Below are 22,449 nucleotides of genomic sequence, written 5' to 3' on the forward strand. Positions count from 1 at the left end.
ATGGTTCGGCCCACAGCCACATCAATGTTTATTCGGCAAGTCCGGGTCCCACAGCCTGTGACACTCCCTCCCCCTCCCCTTCCCGCCTCTTGAAGTGGCCCGGGGCCGAGCCCCGCCCCCACCTCTGCTCAGCCAACTGCCGCCCAGCTTCCACGAGTCTCATTTGCATTTCCGGGAGCTCTGGCCCAATGGCAAGGTAGCTCTCCACCTCCCCTCCCGAGGGGGTGGCACTCCCGGTGGACTGCACCACTGTTGGGATTCCAAGGATGGGGGCAAAGTGATTCCACTGAGGTCCAGATGACAGGAGGGTGGTCTTCAGGGTGAGGAGTTCAGCGGAAGAGGGGGTTCTGGCCTTGGAAGAGGCCCAGCAGCCCGCTGTCTGGCGCGGGCTCCTTGATGATCTTCTGGATCTGTAGGGGGAAGAGGAGGGTTCAGGGAGTCAAGAGTCCCCATGTCTGTGACAATCTGGAAGGGCACTTCTTCATTTTCATCGGCCTTGCCCTCTTGGCAGCGACAGGCCAAACCAACCACTCCCTCTTCTCAAGACTTTTCCTCGGGCCTCCCTTCCACCATAGCCGCCTGGGTTATGATCACCTGCCATCTTGGTCCACTTGTCTGGCTTGCTGCCAGTAGGCTCTGTCCTGGAGCTTCTGGTCTACACCCTGCTCCTGTCTCACCTCCCCCATCCCTCAGCTCCCAAATCCGGCCCACGCCTTGCCCCTCAACTCCGGACTCTGATCCAAGTGCCTCTTACACAATAGTGTTCCCCCAACCAGTAGACCACAGGAGCATCGATGCTCAACCCGCCTCTCTGGGGCTGCCTTCTCCCAAAGCCCCACATTGCACCCATCAGCAAGCCCCACCCTGCTTGCCTCCAGAAATATAAGCACAATCTGCATCCCCACTGCCTCCACTCTGGTCTCCCGCCCACATCCATGGGCCACCCGGGACCAACCTGCAGATCTGACTCTGGCCAGCTCCCTTGTGCAAACCCCTCCACTCCGGGAAGACACGGATCTGGCTCCTCTCTGCCTCCTCCCCTGTCACACTCACCGAGCACTCAGCATGGCCCACTCCGGTTCTTTGAATAGGGCGAGTTCCGGTCCACCTGCAGCCCTTTGCCTCAGCTGCTCCTTTGGCCAGGAACACTTTCTGGACGGCCGCTGCCCCTCCCACTGCAGGCCTCTGCTTAAGGGCCATCCCTGCTGTGAGCCCCATCCTCTCTCTCACACACTCTGAACACTCCCTTCCAGCGCCTGACCACAACGTGGAACCGAATACACCCTGGCTTTGGCTGCTGCCCCAGGACCTGCCCCATTGGTTGGCCCATAGTAGGTGCTTAACAAATAACTCAACAGAGCTGGCCTAAGAGGAGGCACAAGGGCGAACCTCAGAGGGCTGGGGCATGTCCCTTCATCCTAAGGGCCAGCAGTGTGACTCAGCTGGGGCTACCTAGTCAGACCCGGGCACTAGCAAGGCCACCTGGTGGTGGTGGCTGCGGGGGACGCAACTGAGGGCCAGAGACGGGAGGAAGGGACGGAGGTGGGGGTCAGGGGCTCCCACGCAGGGCTTCTGGCGGACTGTTTGTTCCTGTCTGTCTCCCACCCTCACTTCCCTCTAAACCCACCTTTCACCAGGAGGCCTCCCACACCACCCGCACAACCCCTCCTCTGCACCCCAACACTCCCAGCCCCTCCCCTGCATCCACACCACCCGCACAACCCCTCCTCTGCACCCCAACACTCCCAGCCCCTCCCCTGCGTTCTCGCTCTCTCCCCCGCCCTCATGGCCACCGACAGCTTCCCTTGCCCTTCACGGGACTTAGAACTCGGCCGCCAGGAGGCAGCAGCCTGCTGTGCTCCCAGATGTAGGCTGTCAACCACCACGTGGCGGGTGCTGAGAAGGGAGACCAGGGACGGTGGGGGGGAGGGTGCGGGGCCAGTACCTCCTTAAACTGGGGGTGGGCGGCGTCACCCACAAGCTGCAGAATGAGCCCCTCACTGGTGGAGAGGAAGGCGCCGCTCTGCCGCATCCGGGCCAGTGCCACCAGCCTGTCCACCTGGCTGCGCGGGAGATGGAGGTTGTTGGTGCCTCGGCCCGCACGCCCAGACGCCCGGCAAGGTTGGCAGGGATCCCACTCCTCCTAGACACCCCACCTGGGCACACGTGCACCCACCCCTCAGCAGGACCCCCTCACCTGCGGGAGGAGCAGGCATCCACCACCACATGGACCTGCAGCCCCCGGTCCAGGAGGTCCAAGGTCGTGTTCTGGGGGCGAGACATGTCAAGGGCAACCTCAACCCCAGACAAGAACAAGGGCCTGGGGAGGGGGACGGGGATGAGGGAGCCTCAGATCAGGGCAGGGGGCCCCCATGTTACAGCAGGGTCCTAGGGCCCCATGGGAGCACGAGGTAGAGAGGGGTCCTGGGAGGGATGACGGTCCCAGGTAAGGAAGGGGGTCCTGCCAGAAGGACAGAGGATTCGGCGTCAGGGAAGGGTATCCTTTTGAGGATGGAGGTTCCCGGGGGTTAGCTGGGGGTCTCACCAAGATGCAGGCCTGGGTCTCAATGCCACAGAGGAGCACGGAGCGCAGCTGGGGCCGCGTGTCCAGCTCCTGTTGCACCGCGGGCACCATGCTGAAGCAAGTTTTGGCCAGTGGCCGCAGGCCTTCAGCACCCAGCTCGGGCACCGTGGGGCCCAGGCCTTCTGGGTACTGCTCCGTCAGCACAGCCGGTACCTCCAGCAGCCTGGCCACCTGCGCTAGGGAGGGGAAACAAAGGCCTGAGCCCAAGGGAGGGGCCTGTGGGGGCAGGACTTCTGGGTCTGAGGGAGGAGGGCGCTGGGGGTCTGGACTCCTGGGTCTGAGGGAGGAGGGGCTGGGGGCCTGATTCCTGGGTCTGAGGGAGGAGGGACTGGGGGTCTGGACTCCTGGGTCTGAGGGAGGAGGGGCCGGGGGTCAGGACTCCTGGGTCTGAGGGAGGAGGGGCCGGGGGTCAGGACTCCTGGGTCTGAGGGAGGAGGGGGCTGGGGCAGGACTTCTGGGTCTGAGGGAGGAGGGCGCTGGGGGTCTGGACTCCTGGGTCTGAGGGAGGAGGGGCTGGGGGCCTGATTCCTGGGTCTGAGGGAGGAGGGACTGGGGGTCTGGACTCCTGGGTCTGAGGGAGGAGGGGCGGGGGGTCAGGACTCCTGGGTCTGAGGGAGGAGGGGCCGGGGGGCAGGACTCCTGGGTCTGAGGGAGGAGGGGGCTGGGGCAGGACTCCTGGGTCTGAGGGAGGAGGGGCTGGGGGGTGAGGACTCCTGGGTCTGAGGGAGTAGGGGCCGGGGGTCAGGACTCCTGGGTCTGAGGGAGGAGGGGCTGGGGGCCTGGACTCCTGGGTCTGAGGGAGGAGGGGCTGGGGCCTGGACTCTGGGTCTGAGGGAGGAGGGGCCGGGGGTCAGGACTCCTGGGTCTGAGGGAGGAGGGGCTGGGGGTCTGGACTCCTGGGTCTGAGGGAGGAGGACGCTGGGGGTCAGGACTCCTGGGTCTGAGGGAGGAGGGCGCTGGGGGTCTGGACTCCTGGGTCTGAGGGAGGAGGGCGCTGGGGGTCTGGACTCCTGGGTCTGAGGGAGGAGGGCGCTGGGAGTCTGGACTCCTGGGTCTGAGGGAGGAGGGGCTGGGGGCCTGGACTCCTGGGTCTGAGGGAGGAGGGGCTAGGGGTCTGGACTCCTGGGTCTGAGGGAGGAGGGGCTGGGGGCCTGATTCCTGGGTCTGAGGGAGGAGGGGCTGGGGGGTGAGGACTCCTGGGTCTGAGGGAGGAGGGGCTGGGGGCAGGACTTCTGGGTCTGAGGGAGGAGGGGGTTGGAGGCCTGGACTCCTGGGTCTGAGGGAGGAGGGGGCTGGGGGAGTGGGCTCCTCCAGGTCTGAGGGAAGAGGGGCTGGGGGTAGGACTCCTGGGTCTGAGGGAGGAGGGGCCGGGGGTCAGGACTCCTGGGTCTGAGGGAGGAGGGGCCGGGGGCCAGGACTCCTGGGTCTGAGGGAGGAGGGGCTGGGGGCCTGATTCCTGGGTCTGAGGGAGGTGGGCGCTGGGGGTCTGGACTCCTGGGTCTGAGGGAGGAGGGCGCTGGGGGTCTGGACTCCTGGGTCTGAGGGAGGAGGGGCTGGGGGCCTGATTCCTGGGTCTGAGGGAGGAGGGCGCTGGGGGTCTGGACTCCTGGGTCTGAGGGAGGAGGGGCTGGGGGCAGGACTCCTGGGTCTGAGGGAGGAGGGGCTGGGGGCAGGACTCCTGGGTCTGAGGGAGGAGGGGCTGGGGGGTGAGGACTCCTGGGTCTGAGGAGGAGGGCGCTGGGGGTCTGGACTCCTGGGACTGAGGGAGGAGGGGCCAGGGGTCAGGACTCCTGGGTCTGAGGGAGGAGGGGCTGGGGGCCTGATTCCTGGGTCTGAGGGAGGAGGGGCTGGGGGCAGGACTTCTGGGTCTGAGGGAGGAGGGGGCTGGAGGCCTGGACTCCTGGGTCTGAGGGAGGAGGGGGCTGGGGGACTGGGCTCCTCCAGGTCTGGGGAAGAGGGGCTGGGGGTAGGACTCCTGGGTCTGAGGGAGGAGGGGCCGGGGGCCAGGACTCCTGGGTCTGAGGGAGGAGGGACTGAGGATCTGGACTGTTGGGTCTGATGGAGGAGGGACTGAGGATCTGGACTGTTGGGTCTGATGGAGGAGGGGCTGGGGGTCTGGACTCCTGGGTCTGAGGGAGGAGGGGCTGGGGGCCAGGACTCCTGGGTCTGAGGGAGGAGGGGCTGGGGGTCTGGACTCCTGGGTCTGAGGGAGGAGGGACTGAGGATCTGGACTGTTGGGTCTGATGGAGGAGGGACTGAGGATCTGGACTGTTGGGTCTGATGGAGGAGGGGCTGGGGGTCTGGACTCCGGGGTCTGAGGGAGGAGGGGGCTGGGGCAGGACTCCTGGGTCTGAGGGAGGAGGGACTGGGGGCCAGGACTCCTGGGTCTGAGGGAGGAGGGCGCTGGGGGTCTGGACTCCTGGGTCTGAGGGAGGAGGGGCTGGGGGCCTGATTCCTGGGTCTGAGGGAGGAGGGGCTGGGGGCCTGATTCCTGGGTCTGAGGGAGGAGGGGCTGGAGTCTGGACTCCTGGGTCTGAGGGAGGAGGGCTGGGGCAGGTCTCCTGGGTCTGAGGGAGTAGGGGCTGGGGCCAGGACTCCTGGGTCTGAGGGAGGAGGGGCTGGGGGGTGAGGACTCCTGGGTCTGAGGGAGGAGGGGCTGGGGGCAGGACTTCTGGGTCTGAGGGAGGAGGGGGTTGGAGGCCTGGACTCCTGGGTCTGAGGGAGGAGGGGGCTGGGGGAGTGGGCTCCTCCAGGTCTGAGGGAAGAGGGGCTGGGGTAGGACTCCTGGGTCTGAGGGAGGAGGGGCCGGGGGTCAGGACTCCTGGGTCTGAGGGAGGAGGGGCCGGGGGCCAGGACTCCTGGGTCTGAGGGAGGAGGGGCTGGGGGCCTGATTCCTGGGTCTGAGGGAGGTGGGCGCTGGGGTCTGGACTCCTGGGTCTGAGGGAGGAGGGCGCTGGGGGTCTGGACTCCTGGGTCTGAGGGAGGAGGGGCTGGGGGCCTGATTCCTGGGTCTGAGGGAGGAGGGCGCTGGGGGTCTGGACTCCTGGGTCTGAGGGAGGAGGGGCTGGGGGGAGGACTCCTGGATCTGAGGGAGGAGGGGCTGGGGGCAGGACTCCTGGGTCTGAGGGAGGAGGGGCTGGGGGGTGAGGACTCCTGGATCTGAAGGAGGAGGGGCAGGGGCCTGGACTCCTGGGTCTGAGGGAGGAGGGGCTGGGGGTCAGGACTCCTGGGTCTGAGGGAGGAGGGGCTGGGGGCAGGAGTCCTGAGTCTGAGGGAGGAGGGGCTGGGGGCAGGACTCCTGGGTCTGAGGGAGGAGGGGGCTGGGCCAGGACTCCTGGGTCTGAGGGAGGAGGGCGCTGGGGGTCTGGACTCCTGGGTCTGAGGGAGGAGGGGCTGGGGCCTGGACTCTGGGTCTGAGGGAGGAGGGACTGGGGGCCTGATTCCTGGGTCTGAGGGAGGAGGGGCTGGGGGCCAGGACTCCTGGGTCTGAGGGAGGAGGGGCTGGGGGCCAGGACTCCTGGGTCTGAGGGAGGAGGGGCTGGGGCCAGGACTCCTGGGTCTGAGGGAGGAGGGGCTGGGGGCCTGGGTCTGAAGTAGGAGGGGCTGGGGCCTGGACTCTGGGTCTGAGGGAGGAGGGGCTGGGGCCAGGACTCCTGGGTCTGAGGGAGGAGGGGCCGGGGTCAGGACTCCTGGGTCTGAGGGAGGAGGGGCTGGGGGCAGGACTCCTGGGTCTGAGGGAGGAGGGGCTGGGGGCAGGACTCCTGGGTCTGAGGGAGGAGGGGCTGGGGGGTCTGGACTCCTGGGTCTGAGGGAGGAGGGACTGGGGGTCTGGACTCCTGGGTCTGAGCGAGGAGGGGCTGGGGGTCTAGACTCCTGGATCTGAAGGAGGAGGGGCTGGGGGCCTGGACTCCTGGGTCTGAGGGAGGAGGGGCTGGGGCAGGACCCCTGGGTCTTAAGGAGGAGGCTGGGGGCCTGATTCCTGGGTCTGAGGGAGGAGGGGCCTGGGGGTCAGGACTTCAGGGTCTGAGGGAGGAGGGGCTGGGGTCAGGACTCCTGGGTCTGAGGGAGGAGGGGCTGGGGCAGGACTCCTGGGTCTGAGGGAGGAGGGGCTGGGGGCAGGACTCCTGGGTCTGAGGGAGGAGGGGCTGGGGGCAGGACTCCTGGGTCTGAGGGAGGAGGGGCTGGGGGCAGGACTCCTGGGTCTGAGGGAGGAGGGGCTGGGGTCTGGACTCCTGGTCTGAGGGAGGAGGACGCTGGGGTCAGGACTCCTGGGTCTGAGGGAGGAGGGCGCTGGGGGTCTGGACTCCTGGGTCTGAGGGAGGAGGGCGCTGGGGTCTGGACTCCTGGGTCTGAGGGAGGAGGGCGCTGGGAGTCTGGACTCCTGGGTCTGAGGGAGGAGGGGCTGGGGGCCTGGACTCCTGGGTCTGAGGGAGGAGGGGCTAGGGGTCTGGACTCCTGGGTCTGAGGGAGGAGGGCTGGGGCCTGATTCCTGGGTCTGAGGGAGGAGGGGCTGGGGGTGAGGACTCCTGGGTCTGAGGGAGGAGGGGCCTGGGGGCAGGACTTCTGGGTCTGAGGGAGGAGGGGGTTGGAGGCCTGGACTCCTGGGTCTGAGGGAGGAGGGGGCTGGGGGAGTGGGCTCCTCCAGGTCTGAGGGAAGAGGGGCTGGGGGTAGGACTCCTGGGTCTGAGGGAGGAGGGGCCGGGGGTCAGGACTCCTGGGTCTGAGGGAGGAGGGGCCGGGGGCCAGGACTCCTGGGTCTGAGGGAGGAGGGCGCTGGGGGTCTGGACTCCTGGGTCTGAGGGAGGAGGGCGCTGGGGGTCTGGACTCCTGGGTCTGAGGGAGGAGGGGCTGGGGGCCTGATTCCTGGGTCTGAGGGAGGAGGGCGCTGGGGGTCTGGACTCCTGGGTCTGAGGGAGGAGGGGCTGGGGGCAGGACTCCTGGTCTGAGGGAGGAGGGGCTGGGGGCAGGACTCCTGGGTCTGAGGGAGGAGGGGCTGGGGGGTGAGGACTCCTGGGTCTGAGGGAGGAGGGCGCTGGGGTCTGGACTCCTGGGACTGAGGGAGGAGGGGCCAGGGGTCAGGACTCCTGGGTCTGAGGGAGGAGGGGCTGGGGGCCTGATTCCTGGGTCTGAGGGAGGAGGGGCTGGGGGCAGGACTTCTGGGTCTGAGGGAGGAGGGGGCTGGAGGCCTGGACTCCTGGGTCTGAGGGAGGAGGGGCTGGGGGACTGGGCTCCTCCAGGTCTGGGGAAGAGGGGCTGGGGGTAGGACTCCTGGGTCTGAGGGAGGAGGGGCCGGGGCCAGGACTCCTGGGTCTGAGGGAGGAGGGACTGAGGATCTGGACTGTTGGGTCTGATGGAGGAGGGACTGAGGATCTGGACTGTTGGGTCTGATGGAGGAGGGGCTGGGGTCTGGACTCCTGGGTCTGAGGGAGGAGGGGCTGGGGCCAGGACTCCTGGGTCTGAGGGAGGAGGGGCTGGGGTCTGGACTCCTGGGTCTGAGGGAGGAGGGACTGAGGATCTGGACTGTTGGGTCTGATGGAGGAGGGACTGAGGATCTGGACTGTTGGGTCTGATGGAGGAGGGGCTGGGGGTCTGGACTCCTGGGTCTGAGGGAGGAGGGGGCTGGGGCAGGACTCCTGGGTCTGAGGGAGGAGGGACTGGGGGCCAGGACTCCTGGGTCTGAGGGAGGAGGGCGCTGGGGGTCTGGACTCCTGGGTCTGAGGGAGGAGGGGCTGGGGGCCTGATTCCTGGGTCTGAGGGAGGAGGGGCTGGGGGCCTGATTCCTGGGTCTGAGGGAGGAGGGGCTGGAGTCTGGACTCCTGGGTCTGAGGGAGGAGGGGCTGGGGGCAGGTCTCCTGGGTCTGAGGGAGTAGGGGCTGGGGGCCAGGACTCCTGGGTCTGAGGGAGGAGGGGCTGGGGGGTGAGGACTCCTGGGTCTGAGGGAGGAGGGGCTGGGGGCAGGACTTCTGGGTCTGAGGGAGGAGGGGGTTGGAGGCCTGGACTCCTGGGTCTGAGGGAGGAGGGGGCTGGGGGAGTGGGCTCCTCCAGGTCTGAGGGAAGAGGGGCTGGGGGTAGGACTCCTGGGTCTGAGGGAGGAGGGGCCGGGGGTCAGGACTCCTGGGTCTGAGGGAGGAGGGGCCGGGGGCCAGGACTCCTGGGTCTGAGGGAGGAGGGGCTGGGGGCCTGATTCCTGGGTCTGAGGGAGGTGGGCGCTGGGCTGGACTCCGGGTCTGAGGAGGAGGGCGCTGGGGTCGGACTCCTGGGTCTGAGGGAGGAGGGCGCTGGGGGTCTGGACTCCTGGGTCTGAGGGAGGAGGGGCTGGGGGCCTGATTCCTGGGTCTGAGGGAGGAGGGCGCTGGGGTCTGGACTCCTGGGTCTGAGGGAGGAGGGGCTGGGGGCAGGACTCCTGGGTCTGAGGGAGGAGGGGCTGGGGGCAGGACTCCTGGGTCTGAGGGAGGAGGGGCTGGGGGTGAGGACTCCTGGATCTGAAGGAGGAGGGGCAGGGGCCTGGACTCCTGGGTCTGAGGGAGGAGGGGCTGGGGGTCAGGACTCCTGGGTCTGAGGGAGGAGGGGCTGGGGCAGGAGTCCTGAGTCTGAGGGAGGAGGGGCTGGGGGCAGGACTCCTGGGTCTGAGGGAGGAGGGGGCTGGGCCAGGACTCCTGGGTCTGAGGGAGGAGGGCGCTGGGGGTCTGGACTCCTGGGTCTGAGGGAGGAGGGGCTGGGGCCTGGACTCTGGGTCTGAGGGAGGAGGGACTGGGGCCTGATTCCTGGTCTGAGGGAGGAGGGGCTGGGGCCAGGACTCCTGGGTCTGAGGGAGGAGGGGCTGGGGGCCAGGACTCCTGGGTCTGAGGGAGGAGGGGCTGGGGCCAGGACTCCTGGGTCTGAGGGAGGAGGGGCTGGGGGCCTGGGTCTGAAGTAGGAGGGGCTGGGGCCTGGACTCTGGGTCTGAGGGAGGAGGGGCTGGGGCCAGGACTCCTGGGTCTGAGGGAGGAGGGGCCGGGGGTCAGGACTCCTGGGTCTGAGGGAGGAGGGGCTGGGGGCAGGACTCCTGGGTCTGAGGGAGGAGGGGCTGGGGGCAGGACTCCTGGGTCTGAGGGAGGAGGGGCTGGGGGCAGGACTCCTGGGTCTGAGGGAGGAGGGGCTGGGGGTCTGGACTCCTGGGTCTGAGGGAGGAGGGACTGGGGTCTGGACTCCTGGGTCTGAGCGAGGAGGGGCTGGGGGTCTAGACTCCTGGATCTGAAGGAGGAGGGGCTGGGGGCCTGGACTCCTGGGTCTGAGGGAGGAGGGGCTGGGGGCAGGACCCCTGGGTCTTAAGGAGGAGGGCTGGGGGCCTGATTCCTGGGTCTGAGGGAGGAGGGGCCTGGGGGTCAGGACTTCAGGGTCTGAGGGAGGAGGGGCTGGGGGCAGGACTCCTGGGTCTGAGGGAGGAGGGGCTGGGGGCAGGACTCCTGGGTCTGAGGGAGGAGGGGCTGGGGGCAGGACTCCTGGGTCTGAGGGAGGAGGGGCTGGGGGCAGGACTCCTGGGTCTGAGGGAGGAGGGGCTGGGGGCAGGACTCCTGGGTCTGAGGGAGGAGGGGCTGTACCTTGAGCATTCGGGCGGCCACAGAGACTATCTGGGGGAAGCAGGCGACATGGCGGAACTTCTCCTGCATGTCACACAGGAAGAGGATAGACGACCCAGGGAGCACTCGGCCCAGGTTGGGCCTCACAGCTGCCATGTCCTGGAGTTGGGCAGAGGTGCGAGAGGGAGGGGCCAGTCAGGGCAGGGGCTTTGACTCCCTGTCCAGGGTCCGTGCACTCAGACCCGTGAGGGTCCCACACAGTCCTTTGGAAACCTCCCCCTTCCCATGTGCAGCCCTTCGTGTCCACAGATCCCTGGGCCCAGAATCCATTTGTTTCTTAATACGTCCTACTCGGCTGAGAGGTCACTTTCCCAGGGAAGCCTTCTCTGACCTTGACCACCTGGTGCTCCCAACCTCACTCTCCCAAGGTCCCTGGGAAAGCCTTTTCCTTCCAGGATACACGGCAACATCAAGGTCACCCTCTGCCCTCCACAAGGAACACTCCAACTGTGATCCTCACCCTGCCCTTCGGGGTGGGGGTGGGGAACAGAGGAGGGAGGTGAAGGCCGGAGGGCCCACAGCAGGTAACAGGGCGCGGGTGTGATTCCGGATGAAAACCAGAGCCCAGGTGCAGTGGCAGTGTCCTGAGTGAGGCTCTTCAAGTCTGACTCCCCCTACGCAGCCTCTGAAACTCAGTTTACCCTCATGCAACATGCAGGCTGCACATCCCTGCAGGTCGTAGAAGGAAAGGCCTGTGCACCTGCACAGGGGACTGTTATTCATCCGCAGAAAGAATGAGACACTGCTACATGCTACATCATGGGTGAACCCCAAGATCGCCGCGCCCACGAACGAGGCCAGTCACCAGAGGCCACACGTTGTGGGAGCCCATTCACATGAAACGTCCACAGGGATCCAATCCAGAGACAGGGAGCAGACTGGTGGGGGGCTGGGGTGGGGACAATGAGGGCTGACTGCCTCCTGTGTGCGGTGTTGCTGCTGGGCTGATGAGCACATTCTCAAACTAGGTGGTGGCAACGTCATGAATATTTGTTAACTGCCACTTAATGGTACGCTTAAAAATGGCCGAAATGGTCAATTTCGTGACTTGTACTTTAGCACAATGAAAAAAGGCGGGGGGTGGGGCTGTTGGAATCACCTGCCCAGCAGCCCTGTTACAGGGGAGGCCACTGAGACCCAAGGGGTCCACGACTTGCCCCCCCCCCCCCCCCCCCCCCCCCCCCCCCCGTCCCACAGGACTAGAGGACAGCAAGCCCCGCCCCCCGCCCCAGTCAGAGTGGCTCCCTCCCCGCCTCCGAGAGTCTCGGCATGTCCCAGCCCATATGCCCAGGAGGCTTGAGTCCCAGGGTCCCCAAGTTGCTGCTCAACTGGGGGTTCTGGCCCCGCTCATGTCTGCACGTCTCACGCCCTCGGCGTGTTCACTCATTTACTCGTTAACTTATGTGGGACATGGGAGAACCTGCAGACCCAGGGGAAGGTGAAATGGTTAATACGGGGGAAGTCTGGAGGCTGGCTGGTGGGCGCACAGGCTGTTTATGACGATTCTTTCAAATGAACACATCTACTGTAGAAAATGTTTTCTATGGGCAACATAGTGTAGAAACAGTGTAAAAACTCATGGGTGGTTACAAGGAAGAATTTTATGCTATGTGAATTTTGTCTAAAAAGAAAAAAAAAAGGAATGGAAACTCCCACAAAAACAAAACCGCACTGAATGAATTAATCACATTAATTACGACTGCGATCAGTGCTGGGATTTCGAGGGAACCTGATCTATCTTGGCAGAGTCTGCAAAAGTCTCCCCCGAGGAAGTGGAGGGAGAGAGAGAAAACAATCTTTCTGAAAACACAAGGTTGACTCTGTTACTCCCCTGTCTTAGCCCTCACCTTCCAGGGCTGCTCTCAGGTCCTCAGGACTAAAATGTAACCTGCTCAGGCAAGGCGCCTGGAACCATCCCAGCCAAGTCCTTCCCCTGTGTGGTTCCCTCCACCCGGGCTGCTCTCCTCACTTCCCTTCTAACTTTTCAGGAGACAGGAGGGACAGGGTCAGATCAGGGCTATCATGGCTGAAAGCCTAGGCAGGACAGGGTGTCTGAAGCCACAAAGATCTCCCTTTCAGGCTGGTAGGAGTGTGTTTTCCAACAACCCCCAGGGAAACACATGTGGCCAAGGTTTCTCAAAATTCTAGTTACATGAACCCTGTGACCAGAAAATGTGCTAAGTATTTACCCTGCAGACATACACGTGAAATGACACAAGGGTATTCCCTACCAGACTTTTTGGTTATTCATTATGGGACTTTTCCGCTGAGCAAAGGAATGGAAATACATGTAAACGTCTATGGTTAGGGTTCTGGTTATGTAAGTTATGGTATAGCTGTAGTATGGAATTCTTTGTAGCCAGGGAAAATTACAAGGAAGCTCTTTGAGTAACAAGAGATGTTAACAGTGAAAAGAAGCAGAACAGTATACACAGCAATGCTTCCCTCTTCGTCTCCCCAAAGAAGAGAAAACGTGAGTTTTCTGCTCCTATATTTGCTGTCTCTGGTGGGTACATGTGGAGGTGCTTCAGGTGGGGGGGATGGGTCACTGAGGGACAGGGTATGAAGGAAATCTTATTTTCACTGAGTACTGTTCCTTTTGAAGTGTGGACAGTGTGTGATAGGTTGTCTGGTCCGTAATATATACGATAAAATACTTAGATAAGCTGAGAACCCAGCAAAACCAATCTGTGTTAGTAAAGTTATAATGGTTATCATTGGGCAGCAGTAAAGAAAGGGGCACAAGGCAGCGGGGCTTCTGGGATGCAGTGGGGAGTTCTACTTCTGGATTTGGATGTTGTTTACACCAGAGCGTTGGCTATGTGAAAAGTTATTTGAGGTATTTGTGATTTGTATGTGTGGCTTTTCCCCCCTGGGTATGCAGTATATTTCCATAAAAAGTTTTCAAAGTATCAGATAAAAGGGTGGAGGCCAGGAGAAAACCGGGGCTGGAGTCTAGGTGGACAAAGGTGAGGCCTGGGCTCCACTTTAGGCAGAGAGAAGAGAGAGGAGGAGGCAGGACAGAGAGATTCAGGGGGCAGGTGCCGCTGGCTGTGGGGGAAGGAGCAAGGAGGAAGATCTACAGGTTTCCGGTCCGTGGGTGGTAGGTCCTAGGGACTAACTGGGGACCTGGAAAGGGGAAGTGGTTTGGGGGAGATGAAATACTGAGGGTGGAGGGTGGGGAGTGTGTGTGTGTGTGCGCGCGCGTGTGAATGTGGAGAGGTCTGGGCTGGAGACTGACTCAGAAATGCTGTTAGGGAGAGAGAGATCTGAGCTCCAGGTGGGGGGAGTCAAAGGCCGGAGGAGGAGGGGCAGTAGCGGGGGAGGGTGGGGCGTGCAACCCTGCAGCCCTGCAGCCAGGATTCCCTGGCAGTGTGACCCTGGGCAAACTTCACGCTGTCTGAGCCTCCGTTGCCTCATCGGAGAAATAGGGGTCAAACTAACCCACCCCATAGGGACGATGCAAAACTCGGCCAGTGATGCACAAAGGGCGGGCGCGACCCGTGGAAGGTTCGAGTCCCCGGTCAGCCAATTCTGTAGGGCCGGCAGGAGTCCTCGCCCTGGCTGTGTCACCTCGGCCCGGACGTCCTGGCAAAGCCTCAGTTTCCCCACTTGAAAAGCGGGAAGGTCAGCGCCCCCGAGGCGCTGGGGGGCCTTACCCGGAAGGCGCTGGTTTCCAGCCTGGCCCACCCCTCCGCTGGAGAGGCCTGGGGGACACTCACCGCTCCGAGCCGGGACTCACGCCGCTCCGGTCCTCCCGCCCCTTTCCAAGGCAGGGTCACCGTTTTGCACTGTTCCGACACGTGGCCCGCCCCGCGGTCCGCGTCCCGCCCACCCAGGCCGAGCCGCCCAATCGGCGCTCGCCAAGCTCTGCCCCCGACCCTGAGGCCGGCCAACCTACAAGCGGAGCTGCTTAGCCCTCCTTGGAGGGGCGGTGCCGGGCAGGATGTCCATCCTGAGAGCGTGATTGGTCCGCCGGTGGGAGGGGGCGGGAAGGCAGCGCGTCCGACCAATGGGGAACCGGGAAGGGCGTGAATGGCGGGCCCGGGACAGAGCGGCTCGGTGAGTGCAGAGACAGCGAATTCCAGCTGGGGCGGCGGGTCGCCCTCCTGTGGTCTAGAGGAGACCCCTGAGGCCCAGAAAGAGGGAGTGAGAGGTGTGCCCAGGGTGGAGGCAGGCCTGGGGTTCCAACGCTGGCCTTTGAGTCAAGAGTCAGAAACTTATCAAGACACCCAAGCACTTTACAAGAAAGGGAACTGAAGTCCTTGCAACCCCGCTCAGTCTCAGTTTCACCATCTGTACTGCATCTGCCTCCCAGGGTGATGTTTGTAATATTTAGACTCTGTGCTTGGGAATGGGGTTGAGAAAAAATCTCGGAATGAAATCCAAACTACTCCCAATTCATGTCGGCCTTTTTCATCTCTGTGACCTCATCTCTTACCGCGATCCCCCTGCTTACTCTGCTTCAGCCACCTCAGGGCCTTTGCGCATGCTGTCTCCTGTGCCCAGAACCCCAGACCTTTTCTCAGCCAGCTCCTTCTTGTCATTCAAGGCTTTCCCTGAGCACCAGATGTCAGACAGACACTCCATCAGGTCTCTGCTTTATTTTCTTCACAGCACTAATTCCAACCTGAAATTGGAAGTTTATGTTGCATTTTAAAAAGGTACCGGCATATTCATTTACTGTCGATCACCCCTACCGGTGCCCTACCCCCCAAACCCCTTAAATGTTTATTTAACAGTTTATTCATTGCCGAATCCTCAGCACCTAGATGGGGCCTGACACATAGTAGGTGCTCAGTACATATTTGAGAATAAATGAGACAAGACCAGACATTAGGCAGAGATGAGCCAAGGTGAGAGGGAACTGGAGAGGCAGACACTGAGAAGATGGGGCTGGGGAAAAAGAAGAGAGAAGTTGGGGGTGTGGGAGAGTGTGAGGGGCACCTCTGGCAGAGGCAGAAGTGGGGGACCTGAACCGGGGAGCCCTGTGAGGCCGTGGTCATAGGTGGGGGTCTGGGCTTGATTCATGTTCCCAGGGGCTTCCAGGAGGGGAGTGGATGGGACAAGGGGTTCCTGGGGGTGTTTGCTAAGCTATCATGAAGGGGACCTCTGATTTGTCCCAGGGTGCGGGGGTGGGTTGGGCATCATGGGGAGCAGTTCCCCCAGCCCTCAGGGGTTCCCTGAGAGTGACAGGCACAAGGCACCTCCCACCTGCCCACCCAGTCCCCCTCAGGAGCCCAGAGCCCGTCCACTTCGTCCAGTGCATTCAGGGTAGGGGGCAAGCGGTTATAGAAATGTGAGGCCTGCCTCAGGTCTGGCTGGCCCCAAGCACAGTGGGATAGACCAGATGGCACTGAGGGACACTCTGGGGTGAGTGCAATGTCATCAAAGAGGTCGAGGGTGGAGGCATCCAGGGCGGCGAGACTTGGGCCAGGGCTGGCGCAGGGCTCCTCAGTGGGGGCCACAGCACAGGCCACCCCCAGGAAGGGGGACGGAGGTGGCGGGGGCGGCCTTCGGGGTGGCGGTCTCTGGGGAGGTGCCTTCTGAGACAGGATAGACAGGGCCAGGCGCCGGGTGGCAGCCTCAATGTTGGCAAACTGCCTGCAGAGAGACAGACATATGAGCTGTGTGGCCGTCAAGCATTCGCCTCCTGTCTGCCCTCCCGGGAGTGGTTTCCCTCTTCCTTTCCTCTCCATCTTTTTTCTCCGTGCTAGTCTCCCCGCCCCTGGGTCCATTTTCTTGAGTCTGACAATTCAGTTTTTCCAATCCCGTTCATAGGGGAGCCCTGAACGGCTGTGGGGTTTGTGTACTGCACAAGGCAGCAAGTCCAGTTCCGCTATAATGCACGTCTTTTGTCATTTACATTTATTATGGCCACATTCCAACATATAAAAGTGAAAAACGGGGGCGTCTGGGTGGCTTGTCGGTTAAGCGTCTGACTCTTGATTTCGACTCCGGTCACACGTGGTCTCACGGTTTGTGAGTTTGAGCCCCGCTTCCGGCTCTGTACTGACAGTTCAGAGCTTGCTTGGGATTCGCTCTCTCTGCCCGCCCCCACCCCCCAGCCCCCACCCCCTGCTAGCTCTCTCTCTCTCTCTCAAAAAAAAATAAACTTAGGGGGAAAAAAGTAAAAGACGTCAGAAGGAAAGGATGCCTTGACAAATGTTTTTCACACAAAGGCGCACTGTGGGCTAGGGGTGCACCTGTAACACTGATGCCCTGTGAGTTCTACTTCCGGCAGAGCTCTTAAATCTGCCCACCTCTCATCTCCACCAATTCTTGGTTCAAGTCGCCAGCATTTCCCACTTGGATGACTGCAGCTGCCACTGCACTGGCCTCCCCCACCCAGCATTCCTATCCCTCAAGAACTATATGGATGGATCTGACAGCAATGGGCTCACTATCGTCCCCCTAAAATTCGTATGTTGGAGTTTTAACCCCCAGTACCTTAGAATGTGACTGTATTTGGAGACCCCTGAGGGTGGTCTCTAATCCAATGAGAGATTAGGGCCCGTAGAGGGAAGACCACGTGAAGACACAGGCCACCTACAAACCAAGGAGAGAGGCCTCACCCTGCCAGCACCTGGTCTCGGATTGGGTGAGAAAGTAAATTTCTGTTGTTCCAGCCACCCAGCCTGTGGTGCTCGATTCTGGAAGGTCTAGCAGACTAATGCACAAGCATAATGTTGAGCAAAAGCAGTGAGACTTGCAATTAGTAGCTGCACGATTCCATTTAAAGGTCAAAGATGGGGTTCCCCTGGGGGCGCCTGGGTGGCTTAGTCAGTTAAGCGTCCAACTTTGGGTCAGGTCATGATCCCGTGGTCCATGAGTTCAAACCCCGAGCCAGACTCTGTGCTGACAGCTCAGAGCCTGGAGCCTCAACCGCCAGAGCCAGATTCTGTGTCTCCCTCTCTCTGCGCCGCCCCCACCCCCATGCTCTGTCTGTCTCTCTCTCAAAAATAAACATTAATTTTTTTTTTTAAATGGGGTGACCCAATGACAAAGAAATCACGATGGCAACTTCTGGGAAGGAGACACGATGAGGGCCTCCGGGGGCCAGAAGTGCCCTGTTCCTGGATCTGAGTGTTGCTTACACGAGTGGGTTCCTTTTGGGAGCATTCATCAAGCTCTATGCTGACAATGTGTGCATTTCTTGTAGTTGTTTTTTTTTTCTTTTTTTTTTTTAAGTTTTGTTTATTTTTGAGAGACAGAGCACAAGTGGAGAGGGGCAGAGAGAGAAGGAGACACAGAATCCGAAGCAAGCTCCAGGCTCCGAGTTGTCAGCACAGGGTCCGACGCGGGACTCCAACTCACAAACCGTGAGATCGTGACCTGAGCCGAAGCTGGACACTGTACTGACTGAGCCACCCAGCCCCCCCCCCAAAGGTTTTATTTAAAAACGAGTCTGATGCTGTATGTTTCTGTGTACATGAAATGTCCACAATAGGCAAATCCCCAGAGACAGAAAGCAGATTGGTGTCTGTCAGGTTCTGGGGAAGGAGGGGTGGCGAGTGACTGCCTAGTACTACTAATGGGTATGGGATCTCCTTTGGGGGTGATGAAAATGTTCTGGAACCAGACAGAGGTAATCGGTCGCAAAACATTACGAACGTAGGAAACACCCACGAAGCATACACTTTAAAATATTCGAAATGGTGAATTTCACGTCGTGTATATTTTACCACAAGAAAACAGGCTTCTAAATAAGTTAGTGAGAGCTGACGCTCTGGAACTGTCTCTGGAGCTAAGGAGGATAGTTCTACTCTGAGTGCCCCTGGGAAAAATTCAGAGAGGGCAGGTCAGGTTAAATGACAGAGAATGGGAGGGGCAGAAGGGGGAGTTGATTTGAACAAACTTAAGTATAAATGACATTTAGGGCCGAAGAGTCATGACGTCTGTGATTTACTACAGCTCTTTTAGGACGATAGGCGAAGGAAGTAGGCTAAGATGTCATCGGCAGTAAAGTCTCAGCAGTGGTACGTGAGTGGCAGCATTTCTCAAACTTGAGTGCCTGGCGGAACACCCGGAGGGCTGATGGGAACACAGGTCCTCGGGCCCCGGAACTTTGGGTTCTGCAGGCCCGGGGTGGCGTCCGAGAAGCTGCGTTTCTGGCACATCGCCACACCATGCTGAGGTGCTGACGCTGCTGGTCTGGGGTTCAGATGCAGACCAGATGCCGCTGGTCTGCTGCATCAGACAACTGTCGTGACGTTTCTATGGGCTGGAAATCCTTCACAACGAAAAGCCAAAAATCCATGTCCAGGGTGGGAGGGGACTCCTGAGGGGGCAGGGCCTGAGGGGACCTGGGGGGAGGAGGAGGACGTGGGTGGGAAGATGCTGAAGGTAGTTTGCCTCTGACCTGGATTTTCTCAGGGTGAGCCCGGGCGCTCAGGGGAATATACTCCATAGCTGCCTGTGCCGCCTCGTGGGTGGCCTGGGTCTCTGGGGAGTATGTGGCAGGGCCAGGCATGGGGGTGGGAATATCTGGGATGCTATAGGAGAGAAGCTGGCCCTGGGGAGTGGGGAAGCTGAGCTGGGGAGGGTAGAGGGGGGACCTGGGAGGTGAGAGACTGGCATTAGCACGGGGTCCAGACTGGGAGTGAGCAGGGAGCCCTCCAGGTTGGGGCTGCAGATGGGGAGGGGTCCTTGAAGTGGTTGACAAGGGGGGCTGGGGAGGAGTTAGAAGGCTCGCTCTGGGACGAAGGGCTGGACCGTGTTTGGGGAGATGCGTGTTTTCCTCTTCGATAATGGGTTTGTAGAGTGGTGGTGGTGAACATTCTGGGCCGGTCAGGGCTGGGCATTCTGGTGGAAGGGGGTTTGCAGTATGGAGGCAGGAGTTAGGCTGGACGAGGCTCCTATTTGCTCAAATTTGGTTCCGAGACCTCCTGGGACAAGATTCTGGGCTGGCTGGGAGGAACAACCTACTCGCAGAAAAGCAGGTCCTTGGACGAGTAACTTCGTCTCTCTGTGCCTCAGTTTCCTCTTTGAAAAATGGGGATTATAATAACATCTACTTCCTGGGGTTACTATGGGGGATTAATGAGCTCCTATTCATTGTGAGTATTACCAGTTACCACTAAAGTACTTAGAACAAGCACCTGGCACATGAGTGTTGATCACCACCATCATCACCATCATCACCATTATTATCACCACCATCACCATCACCATGATGAGACTCTTTGTCTGCAACATAAGGACAAAGTCAACCTACTGTGCAGGTCTCTTGGGAGCATTAAGTGACATATTATATGTCAAAGCCTTAGTGTGGTGTACCTGACACCTGAAAGTGCTCAAAAAATGGTCACTGTCACAGAGCGAGGAGAGAGCACAGGGTAGGGTGGGATGGGGCTGGGCGGGGTGTGAGAGCGGGGACAGGCTTGAGCAGAGAGAACTGAGGAGCTGAGGTTCCCATCTACACTCCCAGAGACGGTGAAGGACATTGCCCCACAAAGGGAACAGGATGGGCAAAGACCAAGAAGTTGGCTGGTCAAGTGCTAAATGGGGAGCTCCTGTTTCTTTAGAACCTAATTCCCTCCCCCTGTCCCCTTTCACCCTATTCTAGCCACATTGGTCCTCAAACATTCCAGGGATGTTCCTGCCTCAGGGTCTTTGCACTTGCTGCCCCTTGCCTGGAATGCTCTTCCCGCAGACATCCACAGGTCTTATCCTCTGGCTTCAGTCAGGTCTTGGCTCTGTTGGCACCTTCTAAGCTGAGCCTTCCCTGACACCTTACCCAGTCCTTCCCCCACCCCCGCATGCCCTCCATAGCACTTATCACCTTATAACATGCCATATCATTTTAAAAAATTGAAGTGAAATTCACATAACTGAACCCCTTTACACGTGCAGTTCAGTGGCATTTAGGACATTCACAGTGTGCAACTACCACCTCTAATTAGTTCCAGAACTTTTCATCACCCCGGGAAGAATCCATGAACCCCCTGCCAATCACGCGCCACCCCCACTTGCCTCCAGAGGTGCCTCCTCTGGCCCTGCTACCCCGTTTTCTGGCTCTGCCTGTTCTAGACATTTCACACAAATGGAATCATACAACAAACAGGTGGCCTTTTGTGTCTGGCCTCTTTCACACGGGATCAATCAGCTTTCCAAGGTTGGTCCGTGTAGCGTCATACTGTCTCACTGACATTATGTGGCTGTCCCTTGCCGGCCACCTTCCTGCTGGAACACAAGCTCTATGAAGGCAGGGAATTTTGTCCGCCTTGCGCTAATGGATCTCGGGCCTGGCCCACAGTTTATGCTCAACAAATGCATCCTGAGTGTTGATTGCGTCCAGCCCTGGGGTCCCCTTCTCTGTGTTCTGAGCCTGGTCTCCCCGACTCTGAGGTGTCTGACCCCTCCCCCTCCCCCTCTGCCCATCTCCCACCCTCCACCCCTCCTCACCGGCAGATCTGGTTGTGCAGAAACCTCCTGTGGTTGGGCCTCCTTTTGGGGGGCCGGGTCCTCCGAGGGTGTAGGGCACGTAGCACGTGGGCGGCTGCCCCACTCACGAAGGCACACAGCTCCCGAGGGCTGGGCTCAGAGCCCCCAGAGGCTGTGGGGGCCCCGGGGTGCATGGCTGGGGTGATCTAGAATAGCCCCTCCACAGTATCGCTGCTGGTCAGAAAGCTGCTTCCACATCTGAAGAGAGAGGAGCAGCCGGGGCTGGGGGCTCGGGGCTGGGGAGGCAGACAGGAGGAGAGAGGGCTCTGGGCAGGGTAGGCCGACTCTGGAGGGGGGCCACCGCTCTGGTTGGAGGAGACAGGGCCCCGAGAATTAGGGCAGGCCCTCCCTCCGGTGCCTCATCCCCACCTCCTGTAGACTGGATGCTGAGCTTTGAGGAGCCCGTGGGTGGAGGCTGATATAGGAAGGTGAGGGGGGGCTTTATGTGTGCCCCCCAGGGGCCCAATTAGCACATAGTTGGACCTGGGATATGGGACAGGGCAGCATGGTGGGGGGCAGAGAAAGGCGCCTGGAGATAGCCAATTAAGGGGACAAAGGCCTCGTTAGGGAAGCGAGGCCAGGGGCTGAGTCAACCGGCAGCGATTAGCGTTGAGGACCTTTAATTGGAGGGGAGGGGAGGGTGCAGCAGGAGGCTTGGGTACAGGCTGGGAGGGAGGGGGAGATGACCCCCGGGGAGGGCTGCCGGGAGCCTTCAGCTGTGGAGCCGACGCTTGGGCACCGACTCTGCCCACCTACCTCCAGATGCACCCGCCTGGGCCTCCCTGCCTCTCTGTGCCCCGGGCCCAACCTCCTGGGGAAACTGAGGCTCAGAGAGCAGGGCTTGCCTGTGCCCAAGGCCTCCAGCCAGCCGGAAAGGCTGGCTTCTGTGCAAGAGGGTTGTTCCCCAAACCCTGACTTTCCGCCAGAGCGGCTAGTGAGTAGGGGAGAGGGGAGGATACACCTGCTGGCCCAGCTGGTTGCTCAGGTGGGTGACGCTAGGGACTGTTTTTGGCGCAGCCTGGCTGTGGCCGTGGGAGGGGAAGACAAAACATGGGTGTGTGGTTTCCCTTAAGGCGTTTTACTGAGGGACTGGGGGGCCCTTGGTATTCGGGGAGGCAGAGAACAGACTGGGGCATGGCGGGGTGGAGAGGCTGGCTCCGGCGGGGGGGTGGGGGTGGGAAGGGGGTCCTCTTGTCTCTGGAAGGGTGCTGGCCGGAGTGGGGGGGACCCTGGTCCGGGCTGGTGTGGGGATAGGTGCTGCGGAGCTTGTTGTGAGGGGGCCCTGTGGAAGGTTCGCGTTGGGGGGCGTGCGGGTCACCTGTGGCTACACACTCACACACACCCAGTGCCTCATAACCACGTGCACTGATTGTCTTGCACTTCTGGAGGTCAGAAGTCCGAGGCGGCTCTTACGAGCTGAAATCAAGGTGTTCCATCTGGAGGCGGCGGAGGGAGAATCCACCCGCCCCCCCCCCCCCCAATCCCGTGACTTTTCCAGCTGCCAGAGGCACCCGAGACTTCTCCAAGCTCACGCTGCGAGTTGAGTGGCAGAGCCCGGACCCGGAAGTGGCTCAATGTGGGCCCGACACCGTGTGTTTGCACGGCAGGTCTGTCTGCTGCAGGGCCAGCAGCAGGGGGTCAGCGCAGGGCTCCGACGGGGACCACCAGGCAGGCAGGCTGTGCCAGCAGCGGGCGGCCGCTTGGCCTCCCTCCTCAATCTCTGTCTTGGCCTGGGCAAGTCGTGTGTGTGTGTTTGCCTGTGTGCGCACAGCCTGGACGCGCGTGTGGTGTTGTGGAATC

The 22,449-nt window shown here is 61.3% G+C and overlaps 2 protein-coding genes across 4 annotated transcripts; both read right to left on the reverse strand.

Annotated features, from left to right (window-relative positions):
* Positions 1-12: 12 nt before the first annotated feature.
* Positions 13-14,080, reverse strand: ISOC2 (isochorismatase domain containing 2). Of its 3 annotated transcripts, XR_008293669.1 has the most exons (7): positions 13,926-14,080; positions 10,165-10,302; positions 2,546-2,755; positions 2,198-2,268; positions 1,946-2,063; positions 956-1,081; positions 13-410 (listed from the first exon to the last, which is right to left on the reverse strand). XR_008293669.1 is itself a non-coding variant. In XM_053210700.1 (6 exons), the coding sequence occupies exons 2-6, from the start codon at positions 10,297-10,299 to the stop codon at positions 330-332; spliced, it is 615 nt and encodes a 204-aa protein (XP_053066675.1). In that variant the 5' UTR covers positions 10,300-10,302; positions 13,863-13,980; the 3' UTR covers positions 13-329. The 3 variants fall into 3 exon arrangements, 2 of the variants coding, with proteins under 2 accessions (XP_053066675.1, XP_053066674.1); XM_053210700.1 differs by lacking the exon at positions 956-1,081 and having other exon boundaries at positions 13,863-13,980; XM_053210699.1 differs by lacking the exon at positions 956-1,081 and having other exon boundaries at positions 14-410.
* Positions 14,081-14,684: 604 nt separating this feature from the next.
* On the reverse strand, positions 14,685-20,848 carry CE2H19orf85 (chromosome E2 C19orf85 homolog). The gene is made up of 2 exons (XM_053210714.1): positions 20,611-20,848; positions 14,685-15,807 (listed from the first exon to the last, which is right to left on the reverse strand). The coding sequence occupies exons 1-2, from the start codon at positions 20,781-20,783 to the stop codon at positions 15,351-15,353; spliced, it is 630 nt and encodes a 209-aa protein (XP_053066689.1). The 5' UTR covers positions 20,784-20,848; the 3' UTR covers positions 14,685-15,350.
* Between the last annotated feature and the right edge of the window lie 1,601 nt (positions 20,849-22,449).

This window comes from Acinonyx jubatus, chromosome E2 (assembly GCF_027475565.1).
Source record: "Acinonyx jubatus isolate Ajub_Pintada_27869175 chromosome E2, VMU_Ajub_asm_v1.0, whole genome shotgun sequence".
In the NCBI taxonomy this organism is placed as follows: domain Eukaryota; kingdom Metazoa; phylum Chordata; class Mammalia; order Carnivora; family Felidae; genus Acinonyx; species Acinonyx jubatus.

What these genes read in the sequence shown, in the direction of transcription:
- CE2H19orf85 (XM_053210714.1), bottom strand. Translation starts at nt 20,783, where the DNA reads ATGCACCCCGGGGCCCCCACAGCCTCTGGGGGCTCTGAGCCCAGCCCT. An exon ending in CTGCACAACCAGATCTGCCG is followed by an intron (nt 15,808 to 20,610) that starts GTGAGGAGGGGT and finishes GTCTCTCTGCAG; the next exon opens with GCAGTTTGCCAACATTGAGG.
- ISOC2 (XM_053210700.1), bottom strand. Translation starts at nt 10,299, where the DNA reads ATGGCAGCTGTGAGGCCCAACCTGGGCCGAGTGCTCCCTGGGTCGTCT. An exon ending in TGGCCGCCCGAATGCTCAAG is followed by an intron (nt 2,756 to 10,164) that starts GTACAGCCCCTC and finishes TCCCTAGCGCAG; the next exon opens with GTGGCCAGGCTGCTGGAGGT. An exon ending in AGACCCAGGCCTGCATCTTG is followed by an intron (nt 2,269 to 2,545) that starts GTGAGACCCCCA and finishes TCTCGCCCCCAG; the next exon opens with AACACGACCTTGGACCTCCT.